General features: G+C 41.6%; 1 protein-coding gene and 1 long non-coding RNA gene across 4 annotated transcripts; one reads left to right on the plus strand and one right to left on the minus strand.

Annotated features, from left to right (window-relative positions):
* Positions 1-405: 405 nt before the first annotated feature.
* Positions 406-18,981, minus strand: LOC133514599 (uncharacterized). Its single transcript, XR_009798823.1, has 4 exons — positions 18,000-18,981; positions 15,021-15,061; positions 2,078-2,226; positions 406-1,653 (listed from the first exon to the last, which is right to left on the minus strand). It is a non-coding gene; the product is annotated as an uncharacterized LOC133514599 (long non-coding RNA).
* nosip (nitric oxide synthase interacting protein) lies at positions 16,773-26,672 on the plus strand. 3 transcript variants are annotated; one of them, XM_061846420.1, is made up of 10 exons: positions 16,782-17,355; positions 18,993-19,098; positions 22,626-22,677; positions 22,841-22,922; positions 23,143-23,278; positions 23,360-23,517; positions 24,542-24,658; positions 25,096-25,166; positions 25,246-25,354; positions 26,424-26,672. In XM_061846420.1, exons 2-10 carry the CDS (start codon positions 19,035-19,037, stop codon positions 26,493-26,495), a joined length of 861 nt encoding a protein of 286 aa, XP_061702404.1. In that variant the 5' UTR covers positions 16,782-17,355; positions 18,993-19,034; the 3' UTR covers positions 26,496-26,672. The 3 variants fall into 3 exon arrangements, with proteins under 3 accessions (XP_061702405.1, XP_061702404.1, XP_061702403.1); XM_061846419.1 differs by lacking the exon at positions 22,626-22,677 and having other exon boundaries at positions 16,796-17,355; XM_061846421.1 differs by lacking the exons at positions 22,626-22,677; positions 24,542-24,658 and having other exon boundaries at positions 16,773-17,355.
* The last annotated feature ends 32 nt before the right edge of the window (positions 26,673-26,704 follow it).

The following is a 26,704-nucleotide window of genomic DNA, read 5'->3' on the forward strand; positions in this document are numbered from 1 at the left end:
GGTCAATACCAAAAGGCAGTCCAAAACAACGCAGAAGCACCAAAACGCTAGGCTAGGCAAGATCCAAAAAATGTGAAACAAGGTCCGATGACTAGGATGCAAACCAAGAAACACAACAAGACGTGATCAAACTAAAATGGCACAGACTCACTATGATAAAGGATTTCTCTACACTAACTTATGCACAGTAGCGGAGTATCCCAGACTGCTGTGAAGCATGCGCAACGAACTGGCAAATGCCAATGACACCTTTACCACCTAATTACTTAGTTCATTAGTGTTCCAAATGTGACACAGCTGTGACAGCTGTCCGAGGTGGGACCGCCCATATAATAATATAAATATATATAAAATCTATAAAGAAGTACTCTCCTGCCTGGCATTATTTCAGCCTTACCTTGGTGAGCAAAAGATAGTTATGAAATACAACTTTGTGCTTAAAACAAACCAAATACCATTATTTTAACTGATTATATTTTTTACCCAGGTGTAAATGTGGAAATTGCTAGCCATTGCCTTCCCAGGGAAAATGTCGCTGCTGTTAGGTAAATTACAGAAACCGCCCAGAAGTTGGATGGAACCGCTTTGGCTTGTATTGTTAACCACGAAGGCTGAAAAGTCTGCCTAAACCCTTTTGTATTGGAGATAGCCTGGCATGTCTTTCAATACCATTATGGCAGAAACGTCTTCACAGGAGAAGGACATGAAAGAAATCGCCACGTGGTGTACAGACAGTTGGTGAGGTGGTGTTGGGGGCCTCTTGGCAAGAGCAACAGGGTTGTTATACCATCATGTACTGTGCAGAGAATCCAAGCAAAATTTCCATCCCCAGGACTTGAAGATGATGCCGTGTTGACAGGATTTATTCCCAGCTGATGAACATTACCCTTTTCTTTGCATGAAAGTAAAGCATTGATCCTGGACTAATAATTGATGGACATTGCTGGCATTCTGGTGCAAAATTTGCCTTTCGAGTTGACTCTAATTAGAGTAAGCGAAATGGTTGATGAATTTGTGTTATCATCTGTAAGTATCAGTATAAGTATTTTTTACAAACCACTGTAGATGAAACTATCATTTGTTCAGGACGGTTTTGTCAAGACTGACTGAATACAGCAACATGTTAAACAACAAACATTTACATATGCACATGCTAAATATGATATTGTTTCATTCCACAAAATGTCATTCGGAGCTGGAGACTTCAAATCCACAGTATGTCACCTTATCTTATCTATATTTACAGAGTTTCACACAAGTTGAGATAATGATTATTGAACACACCAGACTAATGCATTACTTTTTTGCATCACGCAACATGACTGATTAATCAGCATGTGTCAGAAGTTTGTAACATAAAATTTCTGCCGCTGAAGTTCCATCAGGATAGAATTTGGTTTAAATTCAACAAACCGGACACAGTTTTTAAATCGGCTTCTTCAAATTTCTTTTTTTTTTTAAATTTTCACAACATTTCATTTCAACAGCTTTGATTTGAAAATCTTGAAAAATTATCCCGAATAGCCAAGTCCTTGCTTGGCTTTGTGTACTGGCTGCTGAGAGGTGGTGGTGCTTGGGGTTCATCAGAGGAAGTCGTAAGGTCCACATCCAATTAGAGGGTCCGGAGCTCTTCTAACAGGCGTTCCACATATCCTGAAATATGGAAATTACATTACTTCATACATATGCAAACACTGAAGTCCTGGTTTACGCCGTCATCATATAGGTTAAATGTGCAAGTGGCAAGCCTCAAAGTGAAAGTCTCTATGAAAACTAGATTACTTCCCTTGTTGGCGTTCAAAATTAATCTACTTCCGTGGACGAATCATTTGACCACGTAAAATTTTCGTCAAGCTGTTGGAGTGGCCCTGGCATAAATTTTACATCAGAAATGTTTTTATTTTACATTTTGGCTATGTCTTCTTTGTGACGTCAACAACTGAGTCTTAGTCTAAATTTAACAGGTTTAATATTATTGCAGACTAATTATACTTACAATATAATACTTTGATAGGGGTTTTCTTTGTGTCGTTCTGCTTTTTTTTGTTTGTTTGTGGAGTGGTGGGGAGGGCCTCACCAAAGGTACAATCCTGGATTATCTTCTTCACCTTGTGATGCCCTTGTTTTGCCTTTGGGAAGGTTATGTTATACATCAAACTCCATGATTTGTCTCTTGCTTGAGCCCGTAGAGCATTCTCGTTGCAATGAAGTGCTGCTAAGCATAATCTATCAAACAAAAAATTGAATGTTAACTGATGTCTTCTTCTTTTCCTTTCGGCTTTTCCCGTCAGGCGGCGCCACAGTGTGTCATCTTTTTCCATTTTAGCCTATCTCCTGCATCTTCCTCTTTAACCCCAACTGCCCTCATGTCTTCCCTCACCACATCCATAAACCTTCTCTTTGGTCTTCCTCTCGCTGTTTTGCCTGGCAGCTCCATCCTCAGCACCCTTCCACCAATATATTCACTCTCTCACCTCTGAACATGTCCAAACCATCGAAGTCTGCTCTCTCGAATCTTGTCTCCAAAACATCCAACTTTGGCTGTCCCTCTTATGAGCTCATTTCTAATCCTATCCAACCTGCTCACTCCCAGCGAGAACCTCAACATCTTCATTTCTGCTACTTCCAGTTCTGCTTCCTGTCGTTTCTTCAGTGCCACCGTCTCCAATCCGTACATCATGGACGGCCTCACCACTGTTTTGTAAACTTTGCCCTTCATCCTAGCAGAGACTCTTCTGTCACATAACGCACCAGACACCTTCCGCAAGCTGTTCCAACCTGCTTGGACCAGTTTCTTCACTTTCTGACCACACTCACCTCTGGATTGTTGACCCTAAATATTTTAAGTCCTCCACCCTCACTATTTCTTCACCATTTAGCCTCACTCTTCACCCTCAACCTTTCTCATTCACGCACATATATTCTGTTTTACTTTGGCTAATCTTCATTCCTCTCCTTTCCAGTGCATGTCTCCATCTTTCTAATTGTTCCTCTGCATGCTCCCTGCTTTCACTGCATATCACAACATCATCTGCGAACATCAAGGTCCAAGGGGATTCCAGTCTAACCTCATCTGTCAGCCTATCCATTACCACTGCAAACAGGAAGGGGCTCAGAGCTGGTCCCTGACGCAGTCCCACCTCCACCTTAAATTCTTCTGTCACACCTAAGGCACACCTCACCATTGTTCTGCTGCCATCATACATGTCCTGTACTATTTTAACATACTTCTCTGCCACACCAAACTTACGCATGCAGTACCACAGTTCCTCTCTTGGTACTCTATCATAGGCTTTCTCGAGATCCACAAAGACACAATGTAGCTCCTTCTGACCTTCTCTGTACTTTTCCACTAGCATCCTCAAGGCAAATAATGCATCTGTGGTACTTTTTCTAGGCATGAAACCATGCTGTTGCTCACAGATACTTACTTCTCTCCTGAGTCTAGCCTCCACTACTCTTTCCCATAACTTCATTGTGTGGCTCATCAACTTTATTACTCTATAATTCCCACAGCTCTGAACATCACCTTTGTTCTTAAAAATGGGAACTAGAGCACTTTTCCTCCATTCTTCAGGCATCTTTTCACCCGATAGTATTCTGATGAATAAGTTGATCAAAAACCCCACAGCCATCTCTCCAAATTGCTTCCATTCCTCCACCGGTATGTCATCAGGACCAACTGCCTTTCCATTTTTCATCCTTTGTAGTGCCTTTGTGACTTTCCCCTTACTAATCATTGCCACTTCCTGATCCTTCACACTTGCCTCTTCAACTCTTCCTTCTCTCTCATTTTCTTCATTCATCAACTTCTCAAAGTATTCTTTCCATCTATTTAGCATACTACTGGCACCAGTCAACACATTTTCATCTCTATCCTTAATCACCCTTACTTGCTGCAGATCCTTCCCATCTCTATCCCTCTGTCTGGCCAACCTGTAGAGATCCTTTTCTCCTTCTTTCGTGTCCAACCTGGTGTACATGTCTTCATATGCCTCTTGTTTAGCCTTTGCCACCTCTACTTTTGCCTTACGTCGCATCTCGATGTACTCCTTTCGCCTCTCCTCAGTCCTCTCAGTGTCCCACTTCTTCTTCGCTAATCTCTTTCCTTGTATGACTCCCTGTATTTTGGGGTTCCACCACCAAGTCTCCTGCTCCCCTTTCTGACCAGAAGACATCCCAAGTACTCTTCTGCCTGTCTCTCTGATTACCTTGGCTGTCGTAGTCCAGTCTTCTGGGAGCTTCTGCTGTCCATCGAGAGCCTGTCTCACCTCTTTCCGAAAGGCCGCACAACATTCTTCCTTTCTCAGCTTCCACCACATGGTTCTCTGCTCTACATTTGTCGTCTTAATCGTCCTACCCACCACCAGAGTCATCCTACACACCACTATCCTGTGCTGTCGAGCTACACTCTACCCTACCACTACTTTACAGTCAGTAATCTCCTTCAGATTACATCGTCTGCACAAAATATAATCCACCTGCGTGCTTCTACCTCCACTCTTGTAAATCACTATATGTTTCTCCCTCTAATGGAAATAAGTGGTCACTACAGCCATCTCCATCTTTTTTGCAAAGTCCACCACCATCTGTCCCTCAAAGTTCCTTTCCTGGATGCCGTACTTACCCATCACTTCTTCATCGCTGCTGTTTCCTTTACCAATATGTCCATTACAATCTGCACCAGTCACAAATCTCCCGCTGTCTGGGATGCTCAGAACTACTTCATCTCAGTCTAATTTCTCTTTCAACTCTAGGTCACATTCTTCCTATGGGGCATAGCTGCTAACCACATTATACATAGCACCCTCAATTTCAAATTTTAGTCTCATCACTCGATCTGATACTCTTTTCACCTCCAAGACATTCTTAGCCAGCTCTTCCTTTAAAATAACCCCTACACCATTTCTCTTCCCATCTACTCCGTGGTAGAATAATTTAAACCCTGCTCCTAATCTTCTAGCCTTACTACTTTTCCAGCTGCTCTCTTGGATGCACAGTATATCAACCTTTCTCCTAATCATCATGTCAACCAACTCCTGAGCTTTTCCTGTCTTACAATCTAATTCATTAATTGTCATTTACAGGTTTCTCATCCCATCATATCCAAAGTGATACATCTTTGGAGCAAAGTGGTTCACAACACTGTGGTATTCCTCGATACTAGAGGTCTGTCCCAGTGGAGATAGCTTCATCACATCATTACTCAAATAGGCACTTTCAGTTATGTCTGCCAGCTCTTCGGACTCACTTGACCCTACATCTGACAATTGTGCATATGGCTATGGCAGTAAGCAAGTGAATTATACATAAACAGTTATTTTTTTATTCTGAAAAACAACCAAATAATCTAAACTTCAGGGAACTTGCCACTGCTAACATTTCAACATTTCGTTTATCATAAGCTCGTCTTTTAGGTTTATGGTTACAGTTCTTATTGGTGAAAGGCACGAGTGGATAGTTGGACAGGCACATGGCAGTAACCTTGGCTTTCTGCAAGATAAAACAAAAAACATTTCATTCACATTTTCAATTTGGAATATTTTGTCAGATCAGAGTAATGTCCATTGTTCACAGCACATTCTTTGTGTTATTTACATGCATTTAGCCCGTATTATAATGCACCAAACACTTGAGAGCACACACTGCTGTCGTCGAATTTGAGGAAGACCTCAGTTTCAACAGTACATTAACTTTATCCAGTGTCCAAATTTCGTCACTTTCTAAACATCATATTGTACTTACATTTAAAACGAGGTAGATACTTGTGAATACTAAACAATTGAACACAGACGTAATAGAACATGGACGTACTTACTTGCTAGCAAAACTAATTGAACCCTGTACGGGGTTTTCAAAGCAGTCTGCCGTGAAATGCTTGGAACATAATACTGTTGACTTTGACTTGTAACTCCAATGCGCCGCTTTGTCTTCACAAACCTAGTCCATATCTTGCCTATCCGTTTGTTTTTCGGCCATTCATGTACGGTGACTCTGTAAGCGTTTGTCGCAAAATAGCCGTATGCTACACACTTCCTCACCATCTTTGCTTGCTTTTTCACTTTCTGCCTAAATGATGCTTGGATGTGATGTTAGATTCCGGAGAGAACCGGAACATGCAGAACCTAGTGACTTTTCGAACAAAATCTTGAAACTGACTTTGATGTTAATTGATTTCATTTCTGTTGTGTTTAGAATTTCTTAACTTCAAATACTTGGGGTCAACAATACAGAGCAAGGGAGAGTGTGGTAAGGAAGTGAAGAAATGGGTCCAAGCGTGGTGGAACAGTTGGCAGAAGGTGTTTGGTGTTCTATGTGACAGAAGAGTCTTTACTAGGATACAGGGCAAAGTTTATAAAACAGTGGCGATCCTGGCCATGATGTACGGATTACAGACAGTGGCACTGAAGAGACAACAGGAAGCAGAACTGGAGGTGGCAGAAATGAAGATGTTGAGGTTCTTGCTACGAGTGAGGAGGTTGGATAGGATTAGAAATGAGCTCTTTAGAGGGACAGCCAAAGTTGGATGTTTTGGAGACAAATTTAGATATCGCAGACTTACATGGTTTGGATATGTTCAGAGGCAAGAGAGTGAGTATCTTGGTAGAAGGGTGCTGAGGATGGAGCTGCCAGGCAAAAGAGTGAGAGGAAGACCAAAGAAAAGGTTGTGGTTGTTTTGAGGGGGGACATGAGGACCGTGGGTGTTGGAGAGGAAGATGCGCAAGATAGGCTTGGATGGAAAAAGCTCCCTCCAAAGATTTTCTATTGGGTTCAGGTCAGGAGACTGACTAGGCCACGCCAGAACCTTGATATGCTTCTTACAGAGCCACTCCTTGGTTTTCCTGGCTGTGCGCTTCGGGTTATGGTCATGTTGAAAGACCCAGCCACGACTCATCTTCAATGCTCTGACTGAGGGAAAGAGGTTGTTCCACAAAATCTCACAATACATGGCCGCAATCATCCTCTCCTTAATACAGTGCAGTTGTCCTGTCCCATGTCCAGAGAAACATCCCCACAGCATAATGCTACCACCCCCATGCTTCACAGTAGGGATGGTGTTCTTAATTTGGAACTCATCATTCGTCTTCCTCCAAACATGGTTAGTGAAATTATGACCAAAAAGTTCCATTTTGGTCTCATATGACCACAAAACTTTCTCCCATGACTCCTCTGTATCATCCAAATGGTCATTGGCAAACTTAAGACAGACCTTGACATGCTGGTTTAAGCAGGAGAACCTTCCGTGCCATGTATTATTTCAAACCATGATGTCTTAGTGTATTACCAAGAGTCAATTTGGAAATGGTGGTCCCAGCTCTTTTCAGGTCATTGAAGAAGTCCTGTCGTCTAGTCCTGGGCTCATTCTTCACCTTTCTAAGGATCATTGAGACCCCACGAGGTGATATCTTGCATGGGGATCTACTCCGATTGAGCTTGACTGTCATGTTTAGTTTCTTCTATTTTCTAATGATTGCTCCAACAGTGGAACTGTGAAAATGAACTCCATACCCCTTTCTAGCTGTGTTGAGTTGTACAATTTTGTCTCTGGTGTCTTTTGACAGCTCTTTGGTCTTGGCCATGTTACAAGTTTGAGTCTTACTGATTGTATGGGGTGGACAGGTGCGTTCATGCAGCTAACGACCTCACACAGCTGGATCTGATTAAGGATACTACATGGAATGGAGGTCGACTTTTAAAGGCGGACTAACAGGTCTTTGAGGGCCAGAATTTAAGATGATAGACCGGTGCGGTCTGGTCTTTGCCAAATCGTTGTACTGCTACAGTGAAGAAAATAAGTATTTGAACACCCTGCTATATTGCTAGTTCTTCCACTTAGAAATCATGGAGGGGTCTGAAATTTTCATCGCAGGTGAATGTCCACTGTGAGAGAGATCATTTAAAAAGAAAATCGATCAGTCACAATGTATGATTTTTTTCACGATTTATTTGTGTGATCCAGCTGCAAATAAGTATTTGAACACCTGAGAAAACCAATGTTATTTGGTACAGTAGCCTTTGTTTGCAGTTACAGAGGTCATACATTTCCTATTGTTCACCAGTTTTGCACACACTGCAGGAGGGATTTTGGCCCACTCCTCCACACAGATCTTCTCTAGATTAGACAGGTTTCTGGGCTGTTGCTGAGAAACATAGAGTTTCAGCTCCCTCCAAAGATTTTGTATTGGATTTAGGTCTGGAGATTAGCTCGGCCACGCCACAACCTTGATATTTTTGAGTTTGAGTCATACTGATTGTATGGGGTGGAGAGGTGTCTTTATGGAGATAATGACCTCACACAGGTTTATTTGATTCAGGATAATACAAGGAGTGGAGGTGCACTTTTTAAAGCCGGACTAACTGGTATTTGAGGGTCAGACTTCTAGTTTATAGACAGGTTTTCAAATACTTATTTTCAGCTGTATCACACAAATAAATCATTTAAAAAAAATCATACATTGTGATTTCTGGATTTTTCTTTTTAGACTATCCCACTCACAGTGGCCATACACCTACAATGAAAATTTCAGACCCCTCCATGATTTCTAAGTGGGAGAACTTGCAATATAGCAGGGTGTTCAAATGCTTATTTTCATCACTGTAGCAGTACAACGATCTGGCAAGAACCAGACCGCACGCGTGACAATATTTACATGGAGCATCATCACCAAAATGAGATGCAGGGTGTTCAAATACTTTTCTTCACTGTAAATTCCTGTATTTTAAATATTTGCCATTATTGTGGAACTTCACCTGGCTTTAGTCTCGTGGAAATGGCTTCTAAAGTCTGGATATATATTTCTAATAAAAAGAATTCATTTACTGAAGGCTCTGTTGATGCAGTTAAATAGGGAGGGAATGACCAGCGGACATAAGGATGGGAAATAATTGGTGGCAAAAGGGCAGGGTGCTGATTGAGTGATACAGTATGACAAGTTTGTGGATTGCAGATAAAGAGGAGTTAAACGCTCTCGATAACTGCAGGGCGGGCTCTCCATGGGGGATTGTTGTTTATGAAGGAAGTCTCGTTGCTCATTTTTTAAATCTTGCATTGCATCCTTTAGCACTCTCAGTACAGAGTGTGTGCTTGTGTGTGTGCATGAGTGTGTGTGCGTGCGTGTGTGTGTGTGTATGTGTGTGTGTGTGTGTGTGTGTGTGGTGTGTGTGTGTGCGCGTGTCCGTGTGCGTTTGTGTGTGTGTGAGGGATGGGGGATTTGGACAACCAGTAATTGTGCAAGTTCAAGTTGAGAAGTCTGTAATTTTCCTCATATGCACACTTTAAGTGTGAGAGACAGAATGTGGAAAAAATCCTGGATCTCTCGTATTGTTCATTTACTGTAGAATTTATTTGTATATCCCTGTAGAAAACAAATATTTGAACAAGTATCAATCAGTGATAAATTTGGGTTTATCAGACCTGATATTTCATCTTGAAGAAGCTCTTTAGCCTACACACTTAACATGGCACCCGTTTGAACTTCATATCTGTAAAGACACCGGACCAAGCCCTCAAACGGTCAGAAAATGGTAAATGGACACCACAAATACAGTGTTTTTTTTTTTTTTTGCACACCATCAGAGTGCCCAAAGCCCTTTACAAAACCTCATATTCACCAACTCACACACCAGTGGGAAGCTGCTTCTGTGCAAGGTACTGCCAGGCCCACTGGGAGCAAATTAGGGTTCAGTGTCTCGCCGAAGGACACATTAAGACAGTTGGAGCCAGGATTCTAACCATCAACCCTTCAGTCACTCGACAACCTGCTCCACCAACTGAATCACAGCCGCCCAAACCTATTCCAACTTCTCCACCTTGGCCAAGACATGGCCATTGTGCCGTTTAAGAATTATGGGGGTGCTGTACTGCGAATGCTTTTGACTAGCTGAGAATTTAAAAGATTGAAGTCTGAACCAGAGTCTATGAATGCAGTTGTCCTGAGTGGCTGTCCTCCCGAAGACAGGGTGACAAGAGGAAGTGTTTGGTGCGGACTGTCCTGAATGAGGTTGAGAGTCAGAGTTCGGAGTGATGTACCAGCTGGGCTGTCGAAGAACACCAGACACAAAATTGTAGACCTGCACAAGGCTGAGATGAACTACAAGAGGCGGGCAACTAGGTGAAAAGAAATTTGCTGTTTGTGTAATTGTTAAAAGACAGAGGAAATAGAAGATGACTGACAATCTCCCTTGACCTGGAACTCCATGCAAGATCTCACCTCGAGGGATATTAATGATCTCGAGAATGGTGAGAGATTCACCCAAAACTACATGAGGGTACTTGTCAATGACCTGAGGAAAGCTGGGACCACAGTCACAAAGATTACCATGAGTAACACACTACATCATCATGGATTAAAATCCTCCAAGACCCCGAAAGGTCCTCCTGTTTATACCAGTCCAGGCAGTCACTGGTCAACTTTAGAGTCCTCCAGTCAGAGGGGGATTGAGAGAGTGCCATGTGGTCAGATGAGACCTAAATAGAAGTTTTTGGTAAAACTCCACTCACTGTGTTTGGAAGAAGAATGATGAGTGGCATCCCAGTAATGCCTTATCCACTGTAAAGCATGGGAATGTAAACATCATGTTTTGGGGCTCCTTTTATTATTATTTTTTTTTTTTACAAAGGGGACAGGACGACTGATCCGTATAAAGGAGAGGATGAATGGGGCCATGTATAGTGAGATTTTAGGCAATAACCCACCTTCCCTCTGCAAGAGCACTGAAGGTGGAATGTGGCTGGGTCTTCCAACATGACGATGACTCCAAACACACTGCCAAGGCAACTACGGAATGGCCCTAATAGAAGCATTTCAAGGTTCACGAATGGCCTACAAGTTTCGAGACTTCAACCCAATAGAAAATCTGTGGAGGGAGTTATAAATTTGTGTTGGTCAGATAAGCCCCGAAACATGACAAATGCTTGAGAGAGTTGGCCTTAATACAGTACCTGCTAAAGTGTGCACAAATCTATCATGGGTGTCTGACGAGCAGATGCGCTCACCTGCGGCTCGTTTTGGTGATTACGGTCCATGTATATATTGCTACGCGTGCTGTCCGGTACTTCCCAGATTTTTGGACTATGTCATGTCACGTTCCTGCAATCCTTTGCCTATGTCCTTGCTACTCTGTGTACCGAACTGTGCCTCATTAATTAAACTGCCTTCACGCCTGTCAATTTTGGTACTGGTGCTTTTTTTGGACTACCTCCCTGTGTTTCGACCTCAGCTTAAATAAAGACGCTTCCCGAACTGTGCCTGGTCTCGTGAGTTGTGCATTTTGGGTTCAGCCTCGTGTTCTGGTCATGATAGAACGATCTGGCCGGCACATTGACCCAGCCGAGTCAGATCGGGTGCGCAACGTCCTCAGGGCTCAAAGAAGGCATCTCAACGAACATCTCTAGATGATTGCTCGCCAGTTGGACCAGCTGAGCAACCAGTTTCGAGAGGTATTTGCCTGGCTTAGTTCCCTGTCCGCATCCTTCCTCAATGGAGCTGATGCCAGCCCGGCGCCAGTTTCTGCCGCGAGATCCTTCCGTGTCCACGAGCCACTCCCCTCGCCGGTCCCCGGTGCACATTTGGGTGTCTGCTCTCCACTCTCCCGTCTGGAGCGTTTTTGGGGGACTATGGTAGTGTCAAGTCATTCAGGCAGCTGCCTTTCCCTCTGACAGAGCCAAGATCGCATTCGTTATTTCTCACGTGACGGGACGCGCTGAAGAATCCTGAGTGGAGCCACGACACAGACAAGTGTTGGACGCAGGCGTCCTTCATGAAGTCCATGGCGCAAGTGTTCCAGTATGCATCCCCTGAACGCGAAGCGGAAAACTCTTTGATCACGCTGCCCAAGGCAAGTGCCAGTTCTCCGATTACACCATTGACTTCCGCATTCTTGCAGCTGAAAGCCAGTGGAACAACAGGGTGCTCTTAGATCCATTCTTTCAAGGGCTGTCCCCCTCGGTAAAGGACCAGCTGATCCCGCTAGACTTGCCGACAGACCTGGATGCACTCATCGCTCTAACTTTAAAAATAGACAGACTCAAAGATCGGGATCAGGATAGCGCCTGCCGGAGGGACAAACCTGCCCGTATCAGGGATGCTGACACTCCTCAAGGTACGTCTAATCAGGTGGAGAAGCCCAGGCAGATGGGCCGCCCCTGCCTGTCACCAGAGGAACGCCTACACCGGCAGAGTGTAGGACTTTGCTTCTACTGTGGGCAGTCAGGGCACACGGTGACCCACTCCCCAGTCAAACCAGCTGGTACTTCACCTTGAACTCTGACTAGGGTGCATCTCAACCTCATTCAGGACAGACCGGATCAAGCACTTCCTCTTGTCACCCTGTGTTCGGGAGGACAGCCACTCAGGACAACTGCATTCATAGACTCTGGTTCAGACGGCAATCTTTTAAATTCTCAGCTCGTCAAAAGCATCTGTCTAAGGACTTTCGCAGTACAACGCCCAATAATGGTTACACGGCAAATGGCAGTTTCCTTGGCAAATTAACCCACCGCACTCAGACGCTCACCCTGACATTTCAGGATTCACAACATATCAGCTTCTACGTTTTTGACACCATGGGCGATAACATAATCATGGTGGGTCCCCGGCTGAGAACATATAACCCCCAAATTGACTGATCGACCGGGAAAATCAGGCCCTGGGGAGCCAAGTGTGCACATACGTCCCTCTCGTCCCAGGAAGCAGAGAGGGAAGAGGCCGCTAAAATGCCACGAGATGAGCCGGACCTATCTTCAGTCCCCTCCCATTACCATGACCTAAAGGAAGTATTTTCCAAGAGTAAGGCCAAGTCGCTTCCTCCTCACATGCCATATAATTGCGCCATTGACCTGCTGCCCGGCTCCCCATCCCCTCACGGGAGACGAGATTCTCTTTCAGGTCCAGAGCATCAATTCGTGAAAGCATTGGTGGAGGAGTTGCTGGCGGCAGGACTGATTCGGCCCATGTCGTCCCCAGCTGTGGCAGGCTTCTTTTTTGTAGAAAAGAAGGAAAAGACCCTGCGGCCCTGCATTGATTACCAAGGACTGAATGACATGATAAAGAACAGTTACACTCTCCCCGTCATTGCTACAGCCTTGGAACTTCTGAAAGGGGCCAAGGTTTTCACCAAGCTGGATTTGAGAAATTAAAACAACCTAGTGTGGATAAGAGAGGGGGATGAGTGGAAAACGGCTTTCAACAGGCCCATGAGGCATTATAAGCATTTGGTGAAGAGTAGTGGAGGGTAGACTCAGGACAGAAGTCAGTATCTGCTCGCAACAGTGTGGTTTCATGCCTAGAAAGAGTACCACAGAAGCAGTATTTGCCTTGAGGATGCTAATGGAAAAGTACAGAGAAGGTCAGAATGAGATACAGTGAAGAAAATGAGTATTTGCACACCCTGCTATATTGCAAGTTCTCCCACTTAGAAATCATGGAGGGGTCTGAAATTTTCATCATATGTGCATATCCTCTGTGAGAGAGATAATCAAAAAATAAAAATCCAGAAATCACAATGTATGATTTTTTTTTTTAATAATTTATTTGTGTGATACAGCTGCAAATAAGTATTTGAAGACCTGAAAAAACCAACATTCATATTTGGTACAGTGGCCTTCGTTTACAATTACGGATGGTCGAACGTTTCCTCTAGTTGTTCAACAAGTTTGTACAAACTGCAGGAGGGATTTTGGCCCACTCCTTCACACAGATCTTCTCTAGGTCAGACAGGTTTCTGGGCTGTCGCTGAGAAACATAGAGTTTCAGCTCCCTCCAAAGATTTTCTATGGGGTTTAGGTCCGGAGACTGGCGAGGCCACGGCCGAACCTCGATATGGTTCTTACGGAGCCACTCCTTGGTTTTCCTGCCTGTGCACTTCGGGTCATTGTCATGTTGAAAGACCCAGCCACGACCCATCTTCAATTCTCTGACTGAGGGAAAGAGGTTTTTCCACAAAATTTCACAATACATGGCCGCGGTCATCCTCTCCTTAATACAGTGCAGTCGTCCTGTCCCATGTCCAGAGAAACACCCCAAAGCATAATGCTACCACCCCCAGACTTCACAGTACGGATGGTGTTCTTAATTTGGAACTCATCATTCGTCTTCCTCCAAACACGGTTAGTGGAATCATGACCAAAAGGTTCAATTTTGGTCTCATCTGACCACAAAACTTTCTCGCGTGACTCCTCTGTATCCTCCAAATGGTCATTGGCAAACTTAAGACGGGCCTCGACATGTTGGTTTAAGAAGGGCAACCTTCCGTCTGCTGCATTATTTCAAACCATGACGTCTTAGTGTATTACCACCAGTCACCTTGGAAACAGTGGTCCCAGCTCTTTTCAGGTCATTGACCAAGTCCTGTCATGGAGTCCTGGGCTGATTCCTTTCCTTTCTAAGGATCATTGAGACCCCACAAGGTGATATCTTGCATGGGGCTCAACTCCGATTGAGTTCTTTAGTTTCTTCCATTTTCTAATGATTGCTTCAACAGTGGACCTGTTTTCACCAAGCTGCTTGGCAATTTCTCCGTAGTCCTTTCCAGCTGTGTGGAGTTGTACAACTTTGTCTCTGGTGTCTTTGGACAGCTCTTTGGTCTTGGCCATGTTACAAGTTTGTGTCTTACTGATTGTATGGGGTGGACAGGTGTCTTTATACAGCTAACGACCTCACACAGGAACATCTGAATCAGGATAATACATACTGGAGGTGGACTTTTAAAGGTGGACTAACAGGTCTTTGAGGGTCAGAATTCGAGCTGACAGACAAGTATTCAAATACGTATTTGCAGCTGTATCACACAAACAAATCGTTAAAAAAAATCATACATTTTGATTTGTGGATTATTCTTTTTTGATTATCTCTCTCACAGTGGCCATGGACCTACAATGAAAATTTTAGACCGCTCCATCATTTCTAAGTGGGAGACCTTGCAATATAGCAGGTTGTTCAAATACTTATTTTCTTCACTGTGCGTGTTGAGTACGACAGCAGAAGGACAGTCATGCAACTTGGATGTATTGTAGACAGTACCTTTCGTTTAGAGGTAGCTCTCTGTAAAGGGTGTGGTGGATCTGCTCACAGGAAATTCACAGTAGCATAGACAGGAAATGGTGTTGTTGAAAGACAGACAAATAGTTATCAAAGATATTTCGAGCTGTTTTGTTATCAACAAAATGACATTCAATGGTTTTAAACTTTTTTTTATAGAGACAAAACTGAAGATTGGCCTGGTTAGTGACATTTAAGTGATTGTTGAAAATACCAAATGTGTCATAAAAGCTTGATGTGCTGGCATTTGATGGCAAAATCTGTGATCTGTTCTCTGTGGCCATTATATACCAAGTTATATACTTTATAATTTAAAAACGAAAACTTCATGATTGTTTTATTTTTTTAAATACAGTCCAAACTAATACAACCACAACATCATCATTACCCATGAAACGTGTATTTTTTTACATTTTTTATTTTATTCTGAGGTAAAAGAAGACACAATGCTTCAGTTATTCACATAAGCATATCACAGGAAACAGAACGATATCAGTGTGTCATTTCGCAGGCAAATATATATATATATATATATATATATATATATATATATATATATATATATATATATATATATATAGTAAACGCAAGTTTCTTTCAGCTTGTCCCATTCGGGGTCGCCACAGCATGATGTCTCAGATGAATGCTCATATTTCTTTGGCACAGTTTTTACACAGTATGCCCTACCTGACACAACCCCTCAGAGGCCCCAGTGAAATCTTAACTTGCAACCCCTGGTTTACCAAGCCAATGTTCTAACCACTGAGCTTTGGAGACAGACAACAGCTGCAGTTATTATGGTGACGGCACGGTGGCCTCACAGTTCTGAGGACCGGGGTTCAATCCTGGCCCCGCCTGTGTGGAGTTTGCATGTTCTCCTTGTGCCTGCATGGGTTTTCTCTGGGCACTCCGGTTTGCTCCCACATCCTAAAAACATGTAACATTAATTGGACACTCCAAATTGTCCCTAGCTGTGATTGTCAAGGCTACTGTTGTCTGTCTCCATGAGCCCTGTGATTACTCCTGCTTGATGACTGCTGGGATGGGTCCAGCTCTCCTGCGACCCTTGTGAGGATAAGGAGCTCAAAAAAAATGGATGGATATTGTGGTAGGTCCACCCACAGGTTCTAATGGGTGCTTATAGAGGCATGTATGGATGGCAAAAATAATTAACACCTATATAGCACTTTCCAAAGCACTCAAAGATTCTTGAAATTGTGCACATTATTTGTTTACCCCACAGTCACATTGATAAACTACTGTACTTATGTAGCCATAGCTAACTGAAGGGTGGGTGCTATTCTTGGCCTCGGGCCCCTGCGTCCGCTGCCAAACATTCATTCCTCTGCACCACGGTGCCCCCACGACACCCCCAGGATTCCAGTTAAATGTGCAACATACGGTTGTACAATTACAATAACAATCAAGAAAACTCAGTAACCTTTCACAGTAAAAAGGTATTGTGGTTTATTTTCAAATATTCTGTTTGATAGCACACACTTTGGCATTGTCAAAAAAGTAACACTCATAAAAATCAAGCTACAACCTCATTTTAATGTCCAAGTACTGTACTGTATTGCCTTTGACGGGACCGTCGACCTTTCCAACATGGCCGCTTCGTAGTCATGTACCCGGTGGGAATAATGGTAAAGATCGATAAAGGGAGCAGGGCAAAGGCTCATTCAAATGTTGATAGTTCTTTTTTTTTTGTCTTAAATTTGCAGAAAACTTTCACCTTAAATAATAATTCTTTTTTTTTTTTAGTTGTTATGATACAAGATCCGTCAGCTGACGTCCTTTCAAACGTAAAGATTGTGTTGCGAGGACCTTATTGCACAAACGTGTCTCTTTGTTGGCGGCTAGCGAGCTAAGCTAAACCAGACTAGCGAGTCCTAAAAGCCTTCGACGTGCACCGAGACACCAAGACGGAAGGAAGGCTGTTTGAAGACACTAAAGTAGTGATTGTCGTACTTGGACATAAAAGACGTCGTTAAGGGCGCGCCTGAGTATAGTCAGAAAATATTTTTTTTTTACATGATTATTATCCACTATATAAAAGTCCCAAAATAGTGATTGGGGAGAAATGAATGATTGAGGACTTTTGAACACAATCAATCTTTATTCATTTTCTATGAAGAGCTCACTTCCCGTTTCCTGTTTTCGATGAACTGCGAATGAGTCCAAGCTAACTAATAATTACTTGGCATCTTTTTGTCATTTTAAACTTGCCACATTTCATGGACGAGAATGACTCGCCACGGGAAAAATTGCACAGCTGGAGCCGTTTACACGTATCACGAGAAAAAGAAAGATACAGGTAAGAAATGGGTAGTTGGTTTCCTCAGCCCTGTTAACTACCTTGTGGATGCAGTTTAAAACGTAATTAAATTGGGAATCAAGTAAAATATGCCCGAAAACAGAACGTCTATCTTTGAATTTGCCCTATAGCGCTAAGAATTCACGATAGATGTATTGTCCTTTATTTTATTCATTGTCCTTGTGACACTATCAATGACCAAAAAAACAATGACTAACTTAAAAAAAAAGTAATAGCCTACGTGTTCAGACAACAAAAAACAACTAGACAGAGACTTTAATCCTGAAAAGTAGATTTTTTATTTTGTTAGTCCCTTTTAACAGTAAGACCTTTGTCATCATAAACTTACCGTTAAATATAGAAAAACGAAAAGGTACTTAAAGAGTTATTCAAAAACAAGGCCGCACATAAATACATTGGTAAATGTTTGCAAACAGTTAAAAAAACGTTAAAGTTTCTACATAAAAGATAAATACAACAACGCTGTATTAAACAAATAAACAGATTAAAAAAGACAATGAAACACTACCCTTTGACAACACCGCTTGTAAATAAAGAAGTCCTTTAAATCATGATGGCTTTGGGGGACGATTCACAGTGGTGCCTTTCAAACTTTTTTGTGTAAATCTCGACGATTTACTCACCAAATACATGTGTATATCCAGTTGTAAAAGACAAGCGGAAGCGAATTAACAGTCCAATTTCTTATCGCCGAACACATTGACTACGGCATTAAATATGGGTCCTCTATGCCGAGTTTACCTAATTTTACCCCGTACCTTCGGGTTTTTTTTCACCTTCTAAATGTTTAACAGTCTCGGACAGGACTCTGGGCGTTTTGCTAGAAGACATATTTTCATGTTGTCTCCAACCAACGTAGCATTGAACAATGTGTTACTATACTGGAAATATGGCCAGTCACATGATTTCGGTGACGTAGGTGCACGAGCTCTATAGAATAACCGTCAGAAATTGGATGGGTGGATGTTCCATGTTATATGATAAAGCACAAAACTTGGTTCATATGTCTTTTTTTTTTTACCCAAGTAGCATACACAGACTCAGGTTCAGGTTACTGCAGTATTAACAATTGCATAATATACAAATTTATTTGTTTTTGTAAAATTTGGGCTTTGCAAAATTTTTTCTGGTTGTTGTTTGGGTTAATTTTTGCAACACGAGGTCACTTTGTTAGAAACTTTGTTTGCAGCCTGTCTGCCTCACAGTTGAGAGGCTCCATGTTTAAATCTCTGTTCAGGCCCTTCTGTGTGGCTTTTTCATGTTCTGCTTGTGCTTCTGTGAATTTCTTCACATTCCAAAAACTTTTCACGTTAGGTTAATTCCGGATTCAAGTTTGTCCATTGGTGAAAATGTGAGTGTGAGTATGTGTTCGTTTTTGCGCCTATGATTGATTGGCGCCCAGTCCTGGGTGTATCCCACCTGTAACCTAAAGTCAACTGAGCTAGGTTCCCACATCCCCAAAGGGAACAAGCCTTCTAGAAATTGGATGGGTGAAATGTATGTTAAACACTGTACCTACAATAGGTAGATTCTTTGGCTCTCCATCAGTTACAAATACTCTAAGTTTAAATAAAAGAAACAATGTGAGCTTGTTTGTGTGTTCTCGTCCTGCTCAGCCGCATCGGGTTACGGCACACAGAGCATTCGTCTTGGTAAAGATGCCATCAAAGACTTTGACTGCTGCTGTTTATCCCTGCAACCTTGCCAGACTCCTGTGGTCACGTAGGTTTCTCAACACACACACACACACACAGATGCAATACAGTATAAGGACTTGAATGTTTTCAGATTTTGTCACATAACACATGAAAATTATGAATGGCTTTCACATTTTCTTTACTTATATGAAGCTCAGACTCTACTGATACATGGTTCGAGTTCTCAAACACAATATGTGCAACTTTCCTTTGAGCATTGGCTGAATCCCAATAAAACAAATGTAAGTTTGTGCTTTTACCTACAAAAATGTAGAAATGTTTCAGGGGTCTGAATACTTGCACATACTATCACCTATGAAAATTAGTTAATTTTTATAGTGTTATTTATATACATATATAATTGGTGTCTTTTCACGTAGAACTGTTAATTTCTGACTGATAATAAAGTTAGTTAAAAAAAATGCGTGGGAGAGAGAAGACAGCTGAGAGACAACACGTAATGTGCAGATCAGACCACAAGACAAATTTGCTCTTTTACTTTTGCACTATGTCAGACTAGTGCAATAAAATCTTATATTCCGATACCACCACATCCCATTATTTATTATCAGTGAGCTTTTATCTTTTCAATTCAAATGCTAAACTCGTTATCGTAGGGATGACAACATGAGTGGATCTTGCTAACACTATTATAAGAAAAAAATGTGTGTGTGTGTGTGTGTGGGGGGGGGGGGAATTGTGTGTCACCGGTGCTCAGGACAGGAGAGGATGTTCGTGGAAAGGCTTGCTTGAGGAACGCGGAGTGATAAGTGTTATAGAAAGGAAGCGGCAGAAGATGGTAGTAGTACAATTGCAGAGAGTTTACATAGTGTGACGTAGATTCAAGAAATGAAAGGAAGCTAATCATTGCACGAGAGCTTATCAAGCAGAAATAGTTGTCTTACACTACCCAAGTTCAATTAATGTTCTTAATTGACCCCTCCGTACAGGGCACTTAACCACGCCTCCTGAAGTTACGTCACCCCATGTGTGCAAGGATTGGGGATTCAATTGTGTGCAAGGAAGGATCAGACAAACAATTAGCAAAAATGGCGGCGCAGCAAGAAGAGACTAGAACGAAACTGTCCGATTTACCAGCTACCAGCTCTCACTCAGTCAGAGGAAGAGCGAGAAGCCACATAATATAATATTTTATAACCCAAAGATGAATTCGTCATTGACAGTTTCCTATTTTCGTGTTACCTATTACACTTGTGTGCAGAATCTGTATGTGTATCTGTATCGCCGTTTGTGAACCGCCGTATGAAGGAAAAGAAGGCGACGCTTGATTTACGAGTTGTTCCTCTCATTTTCTTTGTGTAACGTCACGTGCTCCCCTCAATAATTATTCTTGAATTAGTGCCGAACCTACGTAAGTCCCGACTGACAATCACGACTTTATAGTGTCCTCAAACATCCTACCTTCAGTCTTGGTGTCTCGGTGCACGTCGAAGGCTTTTAGGACTTGCTAGTCCGGTTTAGCTTAGCTCGGGAGCCACCGAACAGAGACACGTTTGTGCAGTCAGATCATCGCAAAATATCGCTCAACACAGATCAAGTGTGTCAATCATTCACACGTAGCTATGTTATGCAAGCGAAGAACTGCTAATTCATTTATATGAGACATGTATTGAAAATCAAATATAGGGCATACCTTTGTGCAAACAAAGTCCGGTTTAGCTTAGCTTGGGAGCGCCAAAGAGAGACACGTTTGTGCAGTCATCATCAACTTACCGTTAAATATAGAAAAACGAAAATGTACTTATAGAGTTATTCAAAAACATCGCAAAATATCGCTTAACACAGATCAAGTGTGTCAGTCATTCACACTTAGCTATGTTATGCAAGCGAAGAACTGCAAATTCATTTATATGAGACGTATTGAAAATGGAACGATTTTTTTTTAACGCAGTGTGCACACAAGGCGCCCCACATTATAAGGCGCCCTGTCTATTTAGGAGAGAATTTAATTGACCCCTCCGTAGAAATTGCGTCATCAGCGTCGCTGACCAATCAGAGGCCAGAGATCTGCATAAACCACGCCCCCTTTTTGGGCCCGCAGTTTCCTCAGACAACGTATTGTCCAGTATAGCTTTTGTTAGCGTTTTATCGCGTATTTGGGTTCTTTAACAATAGATATGGAGGTGTAGTCACGGACTTTATAATAGTGACGACAGGTATCCTGAAAGGCTAATTGGTGGAGTTCAATTCGTACCCTTTCCAAAACCGAAGACCCAGTACGAAAAAAGTCTTTGATGGATCAAACTTTGTGGAAGACCGCATGATCAACTGAATCCATCAACCGGAACAGATATTTTTGCACGAAGGTAAGCCCTATATTTGATTTTCAATACATGTCTCATATAAATGAATTAACAGTTCTTCGCTTGCATAATATAGCTAAGTGTGAATGATTGACACACTTGATCTGTGTTGAGCGATATTTTGCGATGATCTGACTGCACAAACGTGTCCCTTTGTTCGCGGCTACGGTAAACTGGACTCTGTTTGCACAAAGCTATGCCCTATATTTGATTTTCAATACATGTCTCATATAAATGAATTAGCAGTTCTTCGCTTGCATAACATAGCTAAGTGTGAATGACTGACACACTTGATCTGTGTTGAGCGATATTTTGCGATGATCTGACTGCACAAACGTGTCCTTTTGTTCGCGGCTAATGAGCTAAGCTAAACCGGACTAGCAGTCCTAAAAGGCTCCGACGTGCACCGAGACACCAAGACTGAAGGAAGGATGTTTGAGGACACTAAAGTAGTGATTGTCGTACTCGGTCGAGACTTACGTAAGTTCGGCACTAATTCAAGAATAATTATTGAGGGGAGCGCGTGACGTTACACAAAGAAAACGAGAGAAACAACTCTAAAATCAAGCCTCGCCTTCTTCTTTTCCTTCATACGGCGGTTCACAAACGGCTATACAGATACACATACAGATTCTGCACACAAGTGTAATAGGTAACACGAAAATAGGAAACTGTCAATGACGAATTCGTCTTTGGGTTATAATATATTATATTATGTGGCCTCTCGGTCTTCGTCTGACTCTGGAAAGATCTTGCGCTAATATCAATGGTTTCTCCGTCGATATGCATGTAAATACCATTGAAATACCACTCGCTGAAATACTTGAAGCCCTGCTGTCTGCTTTTCAACGATATTTCACTGTTAGCTAAGAATGCGAGTGAGAAATCAGCCGGTAAATCGGACAGTTTCGCTCTATTCTTTTCTTGCTGCGCCGCCCTTTTTGCTAATTGTTTATCTGACGTAGGCGCACGTGGCGTGACGTCAGTTCAGGAGGCGTGGTTAAGTGCCCTATACGGAGGGGTCAATTAAGAGCACATTATGGTTTTGAAAATACAGTACATTAAGGACAAAAACAACTTTGAGAGTTAAAATCCGCAAATATCTGGGGCCACGAACGGTGAACCACAAATAGGCAAGGGAATACTGTATACAGTAAATTAACACGTCATTTAAATGGACTTATTACTATTATGGGATCGGTGATCAGTTAACGTTTTTTTTTTAAAGCTTGCTATAAAAAGAAGTCATTGTGCAGACCTGGATTATGCACTCGTAGCAGGTAAATTTGGAGCCTCTCCAGAGTTTTTCTTTCTACACATTTACCGTAATTCACTGTTTGTAAAAGCACATGTATTATGCTGCAGATATCATCGTTTGATATTGGCAAATTGATGGGTTGAGCATGCATTTAAATCTTGCGTTCGTTTTGTTTTTTTTTGCAGTCCAGATGGATTCTTGTATGAAAAACAAGCTATTCTTGAATACATTTTGCATCAGAAGACGGACATTGCCAAGAAAATGAAGGTAAATTCTTCTTGATGATTTTTGGGGTGGCCTTAAATGGGTGTCATCTGTCTTTCGCACAGTGATCTGAGATAGTTTCCAAGTCCTCACAGCTGATAACAGGATAAGCGCTATTGACAATAGATGAATTTTTACTCGTTTTTTCCCTGTTGAAATGTAAATATTTAAACAAACTTTTGCATTTAAGTTGCATGGCTTTTTTTTGCATATTTTCGTCTAGGCCTATGAGAAGCAAAAACAAGCTCAGAAGAATGACAGTCAGCTTGAATCCAAGTCAGAGGAAAGAGAGAAAGTAGAGAAGTTTAAAACCAGGGAGAACAGCATCGTTTCCAAACCCATCAATCCTTTCACTTCAGGTATGTGTGTTACAAGATACAGTAGCAACTCTCTTGGCTTTGGAAAAGGTATTTTAATTTTTTCAACTTTTTCTCCTTAAGGGCAAAATAGAGTGGGTGAGAAAATCAGGATGGACAGTAGCTCCTCATCCTCAGCACCATCTTGCAGTGGTCCAGTGGCGTCTTCCAGCAAGAGTCTGCCCAGCTTCTGGATTCCTTCTCTGACACCTGAAGCAAAGCCCACCCTTCTCAAGAAACCAGTGAGTAGCTACTTGTGATGATCATTTACTTCAGGGTTTTTCTGCTTTCATCTAGATGGGCATTCAAATTTACATATGCCATCATCTCATTTTATATACAGTATGTTTTAAATTAGGGGACTGTCAGGCAGAAATACTAACCACTTGGCTCACCGTGCTCCGTATGGAGTGTAAATATTTTTATTTTATTTAGTGTGAGCAGGGAGATTTGGAGGTGACTCCACGCTGCCACACACCCTCTTGGTTCAGGCTCTTTCAATAACAGGTTTTTTTTTTTTTCTCCACCCATAATACTTGACGCCCCTTGCTGGTGAAAAGGAAGGCAAGGCAGCAGTTACACTGCATCCACAGTTGCAGCACCGTGGACCTTGCCTTTAGCATGTCTGCCTCACGGCTGAGAGTTGGCTATATTCATCAAATTCCACATAATTTGATCTCTTATTCACTCACTGAAGTGCATCACTTTGAAATCAAACATTTGACCTCCTGAATATAACGCTTGTCATTCACATTTTTACTTTTAAATCTTTTTCAGTATATTTTTCCATTACGATGTAACAGTGTAGTATACTGTTCTTTTATATCACTTTAGTTAATTATAATCTTTATATTATAACCATTGTCTTTCTTCTGAGGATGGTACAGAGATCTACATGGTTTTACTTCCTTAAATGTCAGATATAAAGGGCCATTTTGACCCTGAATAGCTACTACTCAAACATTTCTTGTACCTATTGAGAGCCTTTAATTGCTACTTTAGAGATGAGATTTTACAGCCATTTTATATTGTGCCTGCATGTTGTGTGAATTTGCCATCATTTTGGCCTGTTTGCCTTCGAGCTTTTATGTCATGATGGCCTTTGTTTGTTTTGTGTATTTGCATGGTGATGAAAAGAAGTTAACCTCTGAATCCAAAGCTCATCTGTGAGTCCTGAAATAAAGAAATGAGCGTGGATATGATGTACACAATCAGTTGTATTTATTAGTTTCCTCTCGTTTTTCTTCTGTGTCAATTTGTTGCCAGAGTAAGGCTGTGTTGTGTCCGATGTCAGGGCGGCCAATTAAAATGAATGAGCTGATCACGGTGCGGTTCACCCCAGTTGACCCGAGTCTGGACCGAGTGGCCCTGATCAACCGCCAGGTTAGATGATCACATCGCAATGTGAGACAGAATTGGTTTCGTCTTGAACACATTTAGACACAGCAAGAGTTCTATACTTTATAAACATTAAAGTAATGCACTAATTTAATAAGGAAATGTTGCTTGTCATCTGTTGATGTTAGTATTCTCAAGCAGGTTTCGATTTAAATGTGGGAGAGGCAAAATCTGACTAAAAAACAAATATGCAATCAAAAAACCTAAAACTACCACTGGGACATTTTTCACTTTGGGTTGCCATTGTTTTTAGCACCATGGCATGAAATGCAAATGTTCATAGCATTAGAGAGGTCTTTTATTATGTTATCGTTTTTTTAAATCATATTGGTTATCATAACATTTTGCCTGTATTACTCCTCTTACAATGATTTTCAATAGTTTTAGTTCTTGTATTTGCTCTCTTCTGCCTTCTTCCTCAGGACAGGTACGTCTGTGCAGTAACGAAAGATGTCCTTGGGAACAGCATTCCCTGCGCTGTCCTGCGACCTTCGTGAGTCACCCGTTCAATGTGTCTTTTCACAGTTGCCCGCATGTTCAAGAAAGGTATTTTAACACCATCTTGTGTTCAGGGGCAGCGTGGTGACCCAGGAGTGCGTGGAGAAACTCATCAAGATGGACATGACCGATCCTGTGAGTGGAGACAAGCTCTCCGACAAAGACATCATACCACTACAGAGGGTATGTGTAGACGTCAACATAACATACGTAGTTTAATATTGATCAGTAAATACAAGCGCGGAAAGACTGACTTTTAATTTTTAATAACTGTTTAGAGCTTTAAATCCTTACTGACACTTATTTTTCTGTAAAATAGCATCTTTGTAATGATTGCATTTGTGGTCTACAACAAGGGTTAGTACACTCCCCCCCATGTTGACCCACTAAACCAGGAGCCTCCAGAAACATTTGAGTAGCAGGGTACCAGAAAAAGGCATTGCATTTAGCGTATGTGGAGCTCTGTAAATGAAACATCTGCTGTCTACAATAAGGGTGGGGGGGGGGGGGGAGCTGTAGTAGTCATTGTCATTTTGTAGTTTTCAAAGTATAAAAGATTTGACACCCTATCTCTCTCTCTCTTTTTTTTTTAAACTAGTTCTTTTAATATGGCTGTTGCTGTACTATCTACTGAGGTATTAAAGTGTATCATGGTTGTCTTGAAAGTAACATTTTCAAACATATATTGATTTAAACAATATAAATTCAACATTTTCCCTAAGCTAATTTGAGTTGTGTCCTACTTATGACCTATTAACATTTAATGACTGACTTAAAAATACAGTGCCATTGTTTCCCCACTTTGTTTAAGATCATCAAACAAATGTAAATATCAGACAAATAGAATCCAAGTAAACTTAAAAGGGTATTTTTAAATTTGATTTCATTTATTAAGGGGGAAAAAAACCCTCATTGAAGTTTCTGGGCCCTTTCTGAAAAAGTAATGCCTCTAAACTCAACAGCAACAAGTGAAATCAAGTATTTTCTATAAGTGGCAATAGGTCTTTCAAAACTCTGAAGATATTTTGAACCAGAATTGCAAACATTGAAGTGAATATTATATGTAATTTTCACAATATAAATTTTAGAATGTATATAGAGATGTCGGTAGACCTTTAAGCGCCAACTGTCAACAATCTGACCAAAAGACCTTTGGTGCGATTATCTCTTTTCTAGCAATGTTCTGGATGTAAACGTGTCTTTTCTCAAATTGCCCAGAGTTAAGGTGATCTTGATGTCTTATGTTTTACAGGGAGGAACGGGATTTGCAGCTGCTGGTGTAGAGCTTAAGGCCAAAGAAGCCCGTCCAGTGATGCAAGTATAAACGATCTGTGAATTAGTATCATGGTATCTAAAAATGTAATTTTTGTAAACTGTAGGTAGTCAAAAAATGCCATTTTTGTCTGTAGCATTTGATACCTTGGACATGTTCATGAGTGTAGCAATTTTATTTTTGTGTTATTGGAGAAAGTTGAAATGCAAATAAAAAAGGAACTGGTCAGTTTTGTCTGTTATTCTACTCTTAGTTATGCT

Source organism: Syngnathoides biaculeatus, chromosome 16 (assembly GCF_019802595.1).
Source record: "Syngnathoides biaculeatus isolate LvHL_M chromosome 16, ASM1980259v1, whole genome shotgun sequence".
NCBI lineage: Eukaryota > Metazoa > Chordata > Actinopteri > Syngnathiformes > Syngnathidae > Syngnathoides > Syngnathoides biaculeatus.

Bases quoted from the DNA above. Each gene is read 5' to 3' on its own strand.
- nosip (XM_061846419.1), top strand. From the start codon at position 17,286: ATGACTCGCCACGGGAAAAATTGCACAGCTGGAGCCGTTTACACGTAT. The intron at 19,099-22,840 runs GTAGGTTTCTCA...TTTTTTTTGCAG, and splicing joins TGCCAGACTCCTGTGGTCAC to TCCAGATGGATTCTTGTATG. The intron at 25,167-25,245 runs GTGAGTCACCCG...TCTTGTGTTCAG, and splicing joins TGCGCTGTCCTGCGACCTTC to GGGCAGCGTGGTGACCCAGG.